Source organism: Gavia stellata, chromosome 9, assembly GCF_030936135.1.
Source record: "Gavia stellata isolate bGavSte3 chromosome 9, bGavSte3.hap2, whole genome shotgun sequence".
NCBI lineage: Eukaryota > Metazoa > Chordata > Aves > Gaviiformes > Gaviidae > Gavia > Gavia stellata.
In genome coordinates, this window is record NC_082602.1 from 36,079,947 (window position 1) to 36,094,514 (window position 14,568).

Here is a 14,568-nt window from a genome sequence, read left to right on the forward strand (position 1 = left end):
AGTGCAAAATGCACAGATCAGTCTAATGCTGGAGTTTTATGGCATTCTTTGAGTCCCCATAACAGAAGTCCCAGTGAAGTGAGCACCAGCTCCACTGGCAAATCAAGTCTAATTAATGACCACTCAGCCAGGCTGAAACCAAGCCCAACCCTGTGGAGGTGAAGGAGAAAAATAAACTGTCCTGAAGTACTGCCACGTTAGTAGCATTCATTTAGCAGAAAAACGCATTAAAATAGTATTTTAATTATGTAACTCAGTGAACTTCCAGTCTTAAAAGAGAAACTGTGTAGCTGTCATTCCTTTGACAATCCCTGGAAATACGTGGTGCCACTCTAAGGTACTGCGTTGGGAAATGTGTCCCATTTCCTTAAATCCTTTCTGTCCTCTACATCCGTAAATAATAATTCTTGTAATCTCTATGCAGACATATAATTTCCTCTGAAACAAAGGAAAAATGTTTTTTTCTGTTCTTCATCCCTTCATAGCTTCTGACTAAAAGTAATTATTGATTGTCTGTATTGCTTTTATGAACAACGTTAATGAATGTAGCTGGGCAAAATGGGAATTACTTTGCAAAACATGTCAAGATTGGAATGAAAAAAATGTGTAGAAATTTCTCTGAAATCATTTAAGGACGAGAAAAGCATTCATTTTTGCTTGACTGTTTTTCTTTACAATTGCATAATTTAAAAAACTGACAACATGTGTTGCTTCAGTAGGAAGCACGGGGGTGTTTTGCTCCAGTAGGTAGCAGTGAGAGCTCAGAGCAGCTGGCTTACCCCAGCGTGAGCTGTGAGCTGGAGAGAGATTTCCCAGGTCTCCGGTACCCTGGCTGGGACACGCACACATGGGCAGAGGTGACTATGTTACGTTCAGATAGGGAGCAGTACAATGACAGCGGGAACAAACCATATTCAGAATTTGTAAAACATTGTAGTAATGAACTTTTATGAACTGGAAGGCAGAAAGGACCATCATCTTAATCCTTTCCTATCTATATATTTTCTTTTTTTTTCATATGCACTGTATATTTTTCTACTTTGTCCAATATAGTTGTTATATCCTGAGTCAAGAGACTCCTAGAAATCTTTTTAGGATTCCATTCAATAAACAAATCTTTAATTACAATGAAAAGCTGCTCGGTTTAACAGTTTTAGCATATAATTCTCTCTATAAATTTTCTTTTCATCGATGAGTTAGAAGTGCACTTTGAGAAATCTCTTTTAAATAATTTGTAGGGAGCTTCTAGCAGTCTTTTTTAAGGAAGATTTTCAACTGAGAATATTTGAACAGTACTCTAATTGACTAATTTTCTTACCTTTGCCATAATTTCTTTCGTATGAAATTCTCAGTGATTCATGTTTCATTATAAACTCGGAATTATGAGGTCAAAGTGGAGTGTATTGACTGCTTGGGGCAGAGAGAGGAGCAGCATTGATGGGTTGTGGAGAGGAAGCCATGTTCCTCTGGGAAATTGGTAAAAATAGCACATGGGAAACACAACTTAAGATCAACATGTAATTGCTGAAGCACCCAGTCAGTTTACAGGGAATTTACTGCATAAGAGCTCTGACAGAATTCTGTGAGCTCTTTATAACAGTAGAAAACGGGAGTAATAAAGTGCTCGACGTTCAGTTTTTCTGGTATTTGGCATAGTTAGCATGTTGTGGTAATATCCGTCTCTTTAAGTAAGTGATAATTAGTTTAAAAGAGATGCTCTAGAGGCTATTGCAAATACATATTTTGTATTTTCATGAAACTTGCCTTGAATCCTTTTCTGGGGAGAACAGAACTATTTTTTTCCCCTAATTTAGTTCATATATTGGAAATGTCACTTTGGTTTGTATGTCCTTTAATCATTGCTTAGTCCATTTGTATGATTTTAACCCTTTATTTTTTTTACTTGTAGTAATATTAGATTATAGTAAAATTTATTAAGCTCCAGTTTTAAAAACATGTCTAAAATTCACAGAGTTTTCTGTTTGTTCCCACAGGATTATGTTCAGAAACTGTACCCGTAACTGATGTGTCACACAGTGAATCAGTTGAAGAAAGCCCTTTCCGTCCCCCTTCCCATTCTTTTTCCACCGTCTTCGATGAGGACAAGCCAATAGCCAGCAGTGGAACTTACAACTTGGACTTCGATAACATTGAGTTGGTTGATTCTCTCCATGCCTTAGGACCGAGCTCTCCAGAATCGAAGAATCGTGATCCCAAAGCGAATGTTCGAAGAAAATCTACCGATTCAGTCCCAGTTTCCAAATCTACATTGTCTCGATCTCTTAGCTTGCAAGCAAGTGATTTTGATGGAGCATCTTATCTTGGCAATAGCGAGACATTAGCACCGGCAGCGGATGTGTACGGTACTGGTTCAAGTAGTGCTTCTAGTACCCTTAAGAGAACAAAGAAATCCAGACCAGCGTCCTTAAAAAAGAAGCAGTCAGCAAAAAAACCTCTGGATGCTCCACTGGTGAAGGAAACAACACAAGAACCATCTGACCTTGGCCAAGCAGCCTGTGCCCCAGGTGAGGATAAACCAGTATCTGAAGCAAAGGCTGACTCAGTAAAGCCCGAATGTACTGAACCTTCTAAAATCTCTGCTGAGAAACAGGAGGCCCCGCCTGTGCCTGAAGGATCCTACCCTTTGGATCCAGACAGTTTTGAAGGGATTAGTGCATTTAGCACTGGAGGCAGCAAAGTACAAAACTCTCCCCCTGCCAATAAGAAAACACTACCTCTTACAACGGCACCAGAGGCTGGGGAGGTGACTCCGCCTGACACTGGAGGACAAGAAGACCCTCCGGTCAAAGGCATTGCGGTGAGGCTGGAGTTCGATTATTCTGAAGAAAAAGGGGTGAGTGAAGACCAGCAGGAGAGTACTCCTCCTCCCAAAAAAGCAGGTAAAAAGCCTGGTGCTAAAATGCCACTACGGAGGCCAAAGACTAAAAAGTCAGTGGAAAAGCTTGACAATGCCCCAACCACACCGACCAAGTCACCCACTGATCCAAATGAAATCCCTATCACAAAAGGCTCTTACACTTTTGATATTGACAAGTGGGATGATCCCAATTTTAACCCATTCTCATCTAGTACAAAAATGCAAGAATCGCCCAAACTGCCTCAACAAACATACAGTTTTGAGCCAGACATGTGTGAGGACTCTATTGACCCTTTCAAGTCGTCTTCTAAGATAGCCAGCTCGCCCTCTAAATCTCCAGCTTCCTTTGAGATACCAGCCAGTGCCAATGAAACAAACGGAACTGAAGGAGACAACTTGAATAAACCTGCAAAGAAGAAGAAGACGCCACTAAAAACGTAAGTTAAAGGGCACAGATGTTTCTGGATTAGAAGAGGCACATTCCTACCCTTTAGCACAGTTACACCTGGTTTATATTTGAATAGAGAAAGGAAGGTGCCATTGAGTGTTGGTAGCCACAGAACTGGTCTCATGCCGGGGGTCTGTACGTGCTCTCCCTCAACCTGTTTCCTCGATAGCTTGATGTCTCCGGACTGAAGGGGAGAACCAGGGCTAAATCAAGCCAGATTAAGCCACTGGAGTGGCAATCAGATTTTTGAAGTTTTGGGTCTCAGTGTAGCTCTGAATCTGGTTAGTTCCAAATTTTATGAATTTCTGTGACCTCATCTTGGGCATTTGATACTGTTCAAGCTGATCAAAGCATTCACACCAGTAAAGACTATTTTGTGGATCATCGGTTTTGAGAGTGGGACATGAAATAGTAAGGCAGTGGCAAATCTATTGCACACAGCAGGAAGATGGTTTTATCTAGTGGCTTACAGTGTTTAAAAGAAAATAACATGAAACAGAAGAGTGCAGTATTGAAATACATATTTTTAAATACAAGACTGAAAACTGTGAAAAATTTCCTTTCTGTGAAAGAGCTTACAGTTCTGCAGAAGGGTTAAAATCTCCTAGACTGCTACGTGTTAGGGAAATATCCAGCTTTTAGACACAGTTGATAAATTGTGGGATAAATTCTCTAACTTGTATTTAGATATTTGGTTAACGATTTCAATGGCTAGTTGCATTGATTCCATGGTTAACTTGCTGGTGTGCATGTTATCTTACCCGTTCAGACATGGTTATTTTGAGTTGGTAATCAGTAAGTTTATATCCTGTTTATCTGAAATTGATATCCTGTGTGTATCTATAAGAAAGTATCACACTGCGTGTCTCTTTATGATTTAAAAGTTTCAGCTAACTAACAAAAAAGTGACTTAAAATCACAAAAGCCTGACAATTTGAAGATGGCATGGTTAATGTAAAGCAGTACAAAAAATGACTTCCTTTGTGGGGCGAGGTGGAGATTGTTCAGTTTTTTCTGAGCAGCCTGCTAGCCTCTACATGTCTTAATTCACGTCCCTTGCCAGATTTGAGGAAGCTTTTGCCATTTTTTCTTTTTAGGAGCATTTCTGACTTAGGAAAATTACAGACTGCTGTAGAGTTGAGTTTGAGTTGTTCTGATGTTGCTTCTTTTTGAGATATGCCTGAAATTTCAGGGAAATTAAGGTGGGAGTTAAGATGCATGCTAAGCTGACACATTTTCTGAGCCTCCAGTCCAAACTGGTTTTGGCCAAAACAAGAAGACTTAAAAGTCTGACTGCAAGAGGGGAATAACGTGAATCTTACTGGGGAATTGCAGAGGGAGAGAGGGGAATTTTAATATCACCAGATCCTTAAGTCTGATATTTGCAGCCAGCCAGAGTCTCCTGTGTCTTCCAGTAGCTGCAGAGGAGTTGACAGACTCCCCAGTATCAACCTCTTGGGTCCACCCATCTGCTGTGACTATTAGAATCAATTCCAAAGTTGGTAATTTAGGGGCAACATGAGTTTACAAAAGAGCTTGCTAAACCACATCCAACCTTGGGAAGCTCCATCGCGGGAAGGCCCTGTCCTACAGTCACAGAGTTCACTGCTGCTCTTTGTCATGGTGGAAGAAGTGAAGCTACCCTAGAGCAGGGCTTACAGGTTCTTCGGTCAGGAGGTTTGCAGGAATTCCCAGCCCTTCCCTGGGACTGCTTTCACTGCGTTGTGTTATGTGTCTGCTCACTGCAGCCCCGTAACCTACTTTTGCTAGTAGTTTCTAACAAAGAAGAGAATCTGCACATTAATACACAGCGCAGCCTGCAGCCATAATACTTTCTAGAAGAAAATTAGCCTAAGGCTTGTTGGGGGATGCCAGGGGAACCGGTGGCTTTATTTGTCTCTGCCTGTCTCTGGTCTCTCCTCCCCATGAAAAGGGCCCTCGGCATGACTCCTCCGTGGGGTCCAGTGCAGGAGAACCCCTGGGTAGTGAGATGGGGTGTAGGACCCTGCTGGGCAACGCTCCCATGGTGGGACAGGAGAAAGAAGCCAGTGCAACATGAGGAAACGGCCTTGAGCTGCGCCAGGGAAGGTTTAGATTGGATATTAGGAAAAACTCCTTCACCAAAAGGGTTGTCAAGCACTGGAACAGGCTGCCCAGGGAAGTGGTTGAGTCACCATCCCTGGAGGTATTTAAAAGAAGTGCAGACATGGCGCTTAGGAACATGGTTTAGTGGTGGACTTGGCAGTGTTATTTTAACGGTTGGACTTGATGATCTTAAGGGTCTTTTCCAACCTAAACGATTCTATGATTCTATGCTTCAGCTCCAAGGGGCAGAAAGGAGGGTGTTTGAATTAGGAAATGATACTGTAATATATCAGGACTTCTAAAACCTAATTAATGGACGATTTTGCAAAGCCAGGAGTTTTTATTAGCACTATTGAGGGGTACAGAAATAAAACTCTATCGACCAGTTTGAAAATGTGTTCCTCATACGGAAAGACAGTGATTTCTAGATTAGACCTATGGGAGGTGAAGAAGCCAGGCATGAGTTTAAGCCATTGCTAAGCCTGTACTGCTTTGAATCTGTGCCATATGCTAGGTTTTACCTGTGTTAAATTAATAATCAGTTTTTATTCTGTAATGAAACCTGCAGCAGTCTAAGCATTGACCTCCATGTGAAAAGCTGACATTTTTAGAAGAGATGTCAGCTCGACGCAAATTACTCTCTGGTTGTATACCCAAGTGCTGAGCTGTTTTGAGATAGATCATCTTGCTCATATGATGCTGAACAAAGAGCAGCTGATGCCTCCTGAGTGCCTGCTTATAGTGATGAGTAAAAATGGGTGGCTTGTATAGACATTGCTCTCAAAACTGGTGGCCGATTGGAGGCTGTGTTTGGAAACGCAAGGAGCCAGCTTTCAAGAGCATTGCACGTGAGAAGAGCCGAGCAGAAGCTGCCAAGCTTATAAGTAGATGAAAACTTTTCTTAGCCTTACTTGTTTGGCAAGGTTTGCCTCTGTTTTGAGGCAATCAATTTGTTCTGTCAGAAATCAAAGTTAGGTTTCAGTGAGAGCCAAAATAGATGAGATTTAAAGAAATGTCATTTTCTTTCTTGACTGAGGTAAATGATTTGAAATGGTCAAGTAGCTTTTTCTGTACTGTCGTAACAAATCAGCAGACATGAAAAAACCTTGCATAACTGTGCTCTTTCCTTAAGCTTAGCTGCCATTCAGGAACAGTTTTCCATCCCATATAATAACAAATACTGTGTTTTGAAAAGAAAGCAGGTGGCTACCATCAGTGAAGGCAAGGACGGTTAGTGTGTTGATAGGAACTTAACTCGGAGGCATCAGCCTTGAAAAATGTGTTTTGTAAGATGAAAGCGTGTCAGAAGTATAATGTTGAATATGAAAACATTGAAGGACTTGATGAATATTTTTTTTTCTCCCCATGTATTTCACAATAAAAAGTAGGTGTTAAGATTATACAGGTAGAAAATATGCATGATCAGATCGCCTTAACACATTAACATTAACAGAGTATTTGTAGGATTATCTTTTTTGTCAGTTCCTTCTGTCTGTCTCTCTTTTCTTTGTCTTATTTGTCTTAGGATGGTAGAAGATGTGATGTCTGTATGTTCTCTGTTGTAAGTAATTCTAAGCTAACAATTCAAGTTTCCTCTTTGATTTATGGGCTTTTTAATTTTACTTATTTATTTTGCAGCATGATCAGTTATTATTCCGCATGAAGCCTTTATGTTAACTATTTCACTTCACTGGCACATGTGAAAGCTATTTTAAGTAAGATGCCTGGCTGTGAATGAGTTTGAGGAATCTGTTGCCTCGTTATCTGTCTATCAAAGAAGATCCTCTTTTAAAAGCTATATAGATTTTGTATCCTTGAGCTAAAATATGAAAGTTGTATTTCTACTATTGTACAACAACATTGTACAATCAGTCTTTCGTAAATACTGCATAAAGTGTTTCTCCTTCTTAAAGGAATAAGTTATCCTAATTACTTCTAGCATCATAACTGGCTAATTAGGAGCACTGAAGACGCCAATATTCAGCTGTCCAGTTTACTTCCCCCTCTTGATGTGGTATTGATTTACCCTGTACCGGTTGAAACCCACCATTAGAATTTCTAGTGTTGATCTTGCCATTCATTGATCAGGGATGAGCTGGTGGGCAGTAGTTTTTGCCACTGCATCTCAGTTCAAACATTAAGTCTTTATCAGTGAGGTTTTTTCTCCCTCTTCTAGTTAGTAAGAAAAATGTGTTTGAATAACACCGGCAATATGCATCAAGAGAACAGGTGGATAATTGGTTTATTTACTCGTTGAAAATATTTTTAACCAATTGTGAATAAACATAAAGGCAACATTCATAACTATACACCAAGACATAATGTTTATTCTTCATTCCTTTTGCCTGATTGAAACCTGTGGGATTTTGAAGGGCTATAGTGTTCGTGCTCCCAGTCTGCACTGTGAGCTGCTAGGGGAACTGGAAGCAGAATTGCCATATTTGCCGCTGTATTTGTTTTAAAGAGGGAGGGGGTCTGTTGTGCACGTTTGTAACAATAGAGCTTTGTTCTGGCATCTTGGGAACAGCATCTGCCTTGTCTGTTTTTATGTAGTTCATCCAAAGCATACCAGTTTGTATCTTAATGATTTATGGGGTCACTGGAGCTTACTGCCCAAGTTTATCAGAGTTTTAATTCTCATTTAAAGATGTGTTTTAGACCTAATTTTCAGATGGGAAACTGAAGCAGACAGAAGCTAAATAATTTGCTGAAGGCCACTGAGGATGTCTGTGGTGGAGCAGGGATTTGAATTGCAGTCAAGCAGCAACTCCATTCTGTAAATGTGTCAGTGGTTGGCATGAAAAATATGGCAATCCTGCTTTTCTCAGCTGCCGGGGAATTGAGGCCTGTTCCAAGTGCATGACAAGAATATGTACTTATGGCATGTTTCTCTGTGGTGCTGCTGCCTAATGGATGGGATTTTCAAGCAGAAGGGCTTACAGAGTTTGCATTGTCTGTGGCTGTCCCTTGCTAAGTGTGAAATGACCCCATTCTTGCTGGTATTACCATATTAACTGTTTTAAATTTATTTTCAGTGATACATTTAGGGTGAAAAAATCACCAAAAAGATCCCCACTATCTGATCCTCCTTCTCAGGTAAAGTACTGCCTTATTTTGATGCATGTAATTTATGTTCTTGTAGGGGCAAAAAAGGAAAATTTGATTTATTTAATTGTAGAATTGTACATTTAATAATAGAAGAGGTTTTTGTAAAGAATATAAGCATATCGGTGTTCAAGTATAGCACACTGGGCTATAATCATAAGGTATTAAACTTTTGGTCTCTAGAAGTGTGTATACAACCTATATTAGATCTAGTACTTGCTCTGGGAAATGCACTCTTAGTGCATGTACTTTGGAAAGTCCTATGTTACAATGGAGCGACAATATAAATAAACATCTTCAATCAGTTGTCTGAAAAACTTGATGTAACTATCCACCCTGGAATTTTTAGATTAGATAGTAAGAAACTAAATGCATCAAACTGGTGGGCCGGAAGGGAAATAGAAATAAAACAAGTGGGCTGATCTACCAGGAACATGTGCTTGGATGGTTTTATTCCTTGTTGTTAACTGCCGGCAGGTGGTTTTCTTGGAAGAGAAGTTGACAAAAGCTGTTCTGCCTACAAAGGCCAAAGTGCTTTGATGTGGCACAGCTCCTTCCATGCTGCTGTTCATCTTCCTGTTACCCATCCTACCCTTTTATTTATGCTGCTTGGCAGCCTAGAAGTGAAGAAAGGGTTCATGAACTTGCAGACCTACGAAGGCTTGCTGCCATGAGGGAAGCCTAAAAAGTCAGTTTTGGTAGTCAGAGACTTCAGTCGTGGGTGATGTGTGCCACTTATGTCAAGTGCCTAACAGATTTAAATGGCTCTGGATTTTCTTTCCTCCTTGTTATCAAGGCAGCTTTGCAATGCGAGTGTTTATCATCAAAGAGTTTAGTTATACTGGAAAACTTGCTGCTAGCAGAGTTCCAAATGAAGTACTTTTTAATAATTTTCATCAAGTATTTTATACAGAGCTGCAGTAAAGAGTAGGGAATTAAAGATGACTGGGGTCCTGCAGAGGAATTTAGGGAGCTGACTATTCAACGTGTTAATGAAAGATAATGGAATTAATTGACGCGTGTTTTCTGCAGGATCCCACTCCACTGCCTACTCCGGAAACACCTCCCGTCATATCCACGGTGGTTCATGCGACAGATGAGGAGAAACTGGCGTCTTCGGTGACCAGTCAGAAATGGACCTGCATGACTGTGGACCTGAACACAGATAAACAGGATTACCCGCAACCATCTGATCTATCGACATTTGTTAATGAGACTAAATTCAGCTCTCCTACAGAGGGTATGCTTTACAAAGGACTGTCTGCATCCAGCTAATGTTGTATTTATTGAGAGAGGGGCTTTGGTTCGTTCGAGGATATTGGCATATGCTTTGCTGAATGCGAACTGTATTATTTGAGAACCCTAAAAAATTATGCTCTTTGGATCAGTCTGGGGAACTTGGCAGTTATGGGGAGCTGAATGTATGATCCCCATAGTTCCACCTTGAGTTTTCAAGAAAGAGTAGAGAGGAAGCTTAAAGGAAAATGAAAGGGGCTTTTGCTTCTTCTGCGTGGTTAATTGTAGACATGCTCTGTTCTTCTGTGCATGCTACCTGTTCTCTCTGTGTCTTCACGGGACACTGGGCTCTCATACCACTCTCGCCTAGCGCTCTTGGATCCAGAGTCACTGAACTGCTCATTTCGCCTGGGCCTGTTCCTCTAACCTGAATGAGAGAAGGTCCCAGGTTAAAATTCTGCTCAAAGTTTGTGGATTGCATTAAGACCCTTAACATGCCATCTCTCCTCCAGGTTCCTAGGTTCCAGGTATCTTTATGCATAAAAATGTCCAGGATATTCCCTGCGTAAGATAGTTACCATTCACGTGCCAGATAAAATTTCCTGCCAGATGAGCTTATTAAGGTTTCTCCTGTCTTACCTTCCTATAAGCAGTTGTAAGCTAAAGCTGGAAGTTTCTGTTAAGAGAACTGTCATTCCAGGTCTGTGAAATGTGGAAGAGACAGAATTTCAAAAATTTCTGTGTGGCCTTCCTTGAGGTTACCAGAAGGAATACCGCTTTGCAACATCTGCTCCAAGGACAGATTTTCAGCTATGTGGGTGGGAAAAATGTATGAGTTTAACTTGGCTGAAACTTTTTGATCAGAATTTTTTTTTTTTCCCCTAACCTTTCAACCCATGTCCCAATCTACCATAAAGCTACTTTATGCCATTTTAGACTGGGTCTGAGGAGTTTTTGCCTGATTAAGAACTACTAAGCTTTTAGGTCAAATGTGTTGGACATTAAAAGGCACGAATAATCACAGTGGTTTTAATGGGACTGCACGTGTTCATATGCATGTGCTTATATGTTTGCGTGGCCTGCACTTTTTGGAAATCTGCTGAGTCTTCTGTACAGATGAGTATTTCAGTCTGGATAAATCCATTTGGCTTTATTGTCAAATTATAAATTTTAGACATCGGTTTCACTTCATTTACATTAAAGAAATAGTTTAAAGTTCCCCCAAATCTGGGAAAATGGAAATTAGATGGAAGGAAATGGAACAAAAGAATAGTGAGAGATACTCTAAGGCAATCATTTTAGCTATCAAAGTCGGTAGAAGAAAGTGAGCAAAGCTTCTGATTAAATGCTAATTGTCTTGTCTCATGTGTGCTGCATGGTATAGTCGGCGTTTCAGATTACATGCTAATTATAATCAACAATGCTTCCGCTTTTCAGATCTCTTAAAAATAATAATTTTTTTCCCTTGACAGTCGTGTTCCTGTGGCGTTGAGAAATTCTTGAGTAATTCCAGGGCTGTTTTTCAGTGCGAATATTTTTACCCCTCCCAGATACTAGTATGAGTGCTATCTTGTAACCTAACACTGCTTTTGTACAGATACAACTACTGAGTCAGTCCAGCTCTCAGCTGTTGCATGCGCTGCCTATAACTGCTGCCATTTTCGTGTTGCACAGACCAGAAATAAGCAGTAATTATTTGCAGAAAATTCTGATGTAATCTTGCAGCTATTTGTAGGAGGAGTTGGAGGACATCACTTAGTAAGTCTGTTGTATGTATTTATAAAAGATAATTATCTTACTTCATGGGATATCCTGGGCATTTGTGATTTTGAATGTATAGAGATAACCAGAGCTTAAGATTTTGGAGGGGAGATGATGTCTTAGAGGAGATACCTAGGAGAGGAGATAGTGTCTAATTGTGCTGGAAACTTCTGAGAGCGATGAGACGAAACAAACTGCATTTCGCGAGCCATATTATTCCTTTTGTTTCTACGTGAAGTATTTCCATCTGTGTTCTGCCTTTTTTAAATCAGTAAAGTTAAATACATGTTGTCCCAAAAGCCAGTTTGGATTGCAATTGCAAAGCCGCTACCAGCCCTGCGAGGCAGATGGAAGATCACTGCTGGCTGTGCCGGCAGAGGACAGTGCCGGTACGTCTCCTGCCCGTCAGCGTGCTTGTATGCTCACTCACTGGTTGCTCACTGGGGTCGTAAAGCTGCCCCATAAACATTCACAATGCACGTTACTGGGCTATGTGTGGATAAATGGCATACAGAAAGGCAGTTACTAAATGCTGGGTGCTGTTACCTGGTAGTTCATGCTTTTTCCTGCAATGCTGCATCCAGGATGTGGTTTGAATCTCATCGTCTCAGTTTCGTTTCTGCTTTCACTAGGAAGAAGCTTGTATCTGATACCAGGAGGTTGTCCATCTTGCCTGGCTCCCTCTTACCATTAAAATGTATGGTGCTAGGAATTTAAATGTGAGGAGCCTGCTATTCTAGCATTCTCTTCATTTGGATGTTTTACTATTAATATCTCCCACATGTCAGGTACTGACAGTTCGTGGCTGTTCCTCTTCAGTGGTTGTTTGACAAAATCCATAGACGTGTGGAATTCCAGTGCTTGTACTCTATGGTGCTTTTTATTATAAAAAAATTTTGAGCACTGTAAACTCACATTGCACCCTTTGAAACTTTTTTTGTAACAAAACAGGTAAGAGATTATCTTTAGGGTTGTATTTAAAGAACAAATGTTTTAATGATGGTTACCGCCTTCCTGGTGCAAACCCTACTTTTCAAAAGCTGCACAAATCTAGAAGAATTCTGGCACATACCTTTAGCATAATGTAAACGCTAGTGTGCCATTCATTGGAACTTACCTATAATGGAAATGAAATTATACAAGTGGTTTGTTGAATTAACTTATGGAAACAGAGTACAATACAGCATTAGGACAAATAAATTATGTTTTTAATTTTTAATTTAAGGTGTCATTGAAAAAGTTTTGCTTCTATTTGGGTGCAGGAAGGTGTGCTCTCTTTTCCATTTTGCTGTGTTTTATTTCTTTGCCTCTATATCAGCTCACTACTGGGTGACGATGGATTGGAAAGAAATACTGCTTATTCCCTCCAGTGTAATTAGGAGATTAGAAGTAGAGAAGCAGTAAAGATTTGCATTTTTATTAGGGTTTAGATTTAGGATTCTTCGTAAATCTTCCCGCCTTAGGCTTTTCTTCTGTAACTAAAATGTGAAAACAGCCCAGTATGCTGGGCTGTTGTATCACCCCTTGTTCAGTGAGCATACAGGTATTTTATATATCTTTTAATCTTAAGTGATACCACAGTAGTCCTTCTTAGTTAAGAACTGTGTGATAAACATTAAGAAATAGAAATTACTTCATTTCTCAACAGCTTTTAAAATCTTTTTGCGTACATAAAAGAAAACTGGTATCAGCATTACCAATTATTGAAAAATGTGTTTTCTGTGATAAGATAACATGATAGAGGAAAGTTATCTGTGCTCCGAAAGCACTCTGAAACTTTATTAATATTCTGGCCCCTGGGGCAGAATCTTCAGCAAATTGATAAAGCTGAAATTTTTCAGGCAAATGAATTTGCCTGAAATGTGTCATAGGTTCATTGTTGAAAATCAGTGTACCTTCTGCTTTCTCTCTGTATATTCTATTAATACTTCATAGAAAAGCAGAATGGGAGTGGCCCTTGCAAAAATCATTTCATGGCATGTATTTAATGGCTCTTTTTTGTTTCTGTTGCAGAATTGGAATATGGCAACTCCTATGAAATAGAATATATGGAGAAAATAGGCTCCTCTGTGCCTGTAAGTTCTCACTTCCATTTCCATTCATTTGCATTCCCTTGTCGTAATATACTGTCCTGATAATGCCATCAGCCTCACTACCCCATAAATTAATTATAATGTACCTGCAGCAGATCTGCAAAACCAGTTCCTTTAAATTGGCGTAACTGGGGTAAATTGCATGTGCTTTGTTTTCCTATATCCTGTAGAACTCATTCCATTTTATTATTTTATATTTAAGCTAGCATCATAAAAGTTCTTTCTGGAGATTAAAAGCAAATTGGTATTTCCAGCAGTGTAGAGTACAAAGCTGCCTACATCAACTATTGAACTATTTTAAGAAACTGAGAGTAAAACTTTTAAGAAGATGGAGTGAATCAGGAGAGAATACAGAATGAATGTGAAATATGGAATGCAGTACTAAACATTATCAGTTGTTTTGCCTTACTTCTATTTAATTCATTGATTTGATAGCTTGACTAGAGCCAATGGGGGTATATCCACAGGGGAAGTTAGAACAATCAAGCGTGTATGTCAGGTGCTTAAACTGATGAGAATAACATTGATTTCAATGAATATTTTAGTAACACTTTCAGTCAAGGAGACTGACATGACCAGAAATCTGATTAACCCCAAAGTGGGAGAAGAAGAGCCATTACAAAGAGTGAACTGTTCAGGTTTTGTTCTGTAACGGTTCCTTCCTTAAAGGGATCATCTCAGTATCAGCATAGACTATATTACAGTCCTATATTATTAGTGGTCTGTCAAGTCATTTGGTCACTTAAAGCTTCAGTGACCTGAATTAGCTTTAATGGAGAGCGGTTGAGTCGCTTAACGAGTCTTTCTTTTCCTACTGCCAGCAGGATGATAGCACCCCGAAGAAACAATCTTTATACCTAATGTTTGATGCACAGCATGAGAGCCCAGTCAAATCGCCTCCCATCAGACTGTCTGATTCCACAACACCGTGCTCAGGGTATGTCACTACAAGCAAATTCAGC

The 14,568-nt window shown here is 39.9% G+C and overlaps 1 protein-coding gene across 5 annotated transcripts in view; it reads left to right on the forward strand.

The window, feature by feature from the left end:
- Nucleotides 1-14,568, forward strand: part of TACC2 (transforming acidic coiled-coil containing protein 2) — a 101,482-nt gene that overhangs the window by 60,946 nt on the left and 25,968 nt on the right. For 2 of the 5 annotated variants that reach the window (XM_059821002.1, XM_059821006.1), the window contains exons 5-9: nucleotides 1,995-3,315; nucleotides 8,447-8,507; nucleotides 9,549-9,756; nucleotides 13,527-13,588; nucleotides 14,428-14,543. In XM_059821002.1, coding sequence (XP_059676985.1) covers nucleotides 1,995-3,315; nucleotides 8,447-8,507; nucleotides 9,549-9,756; nucleotides 13,527-13,588; nucleotides 14,428-14,543 — 1,768 coding nt within the window. Of the gene's footprint in view, nucleotides 1-1,994; nucleotides 3,316-6,936; nucleotides 6,973-8,446; nucleotides 8,508-9,548; nucleotides 9,757-13,526; nucleotides 13,589-14,427; nucleotides 14,544-14,568 lie in introns of all 5 variants that reach the window. The other 3 variants (XM_059821005.1, XM_059821003.1, XM_059821004.1) reach the window with 3 other exon arrangements.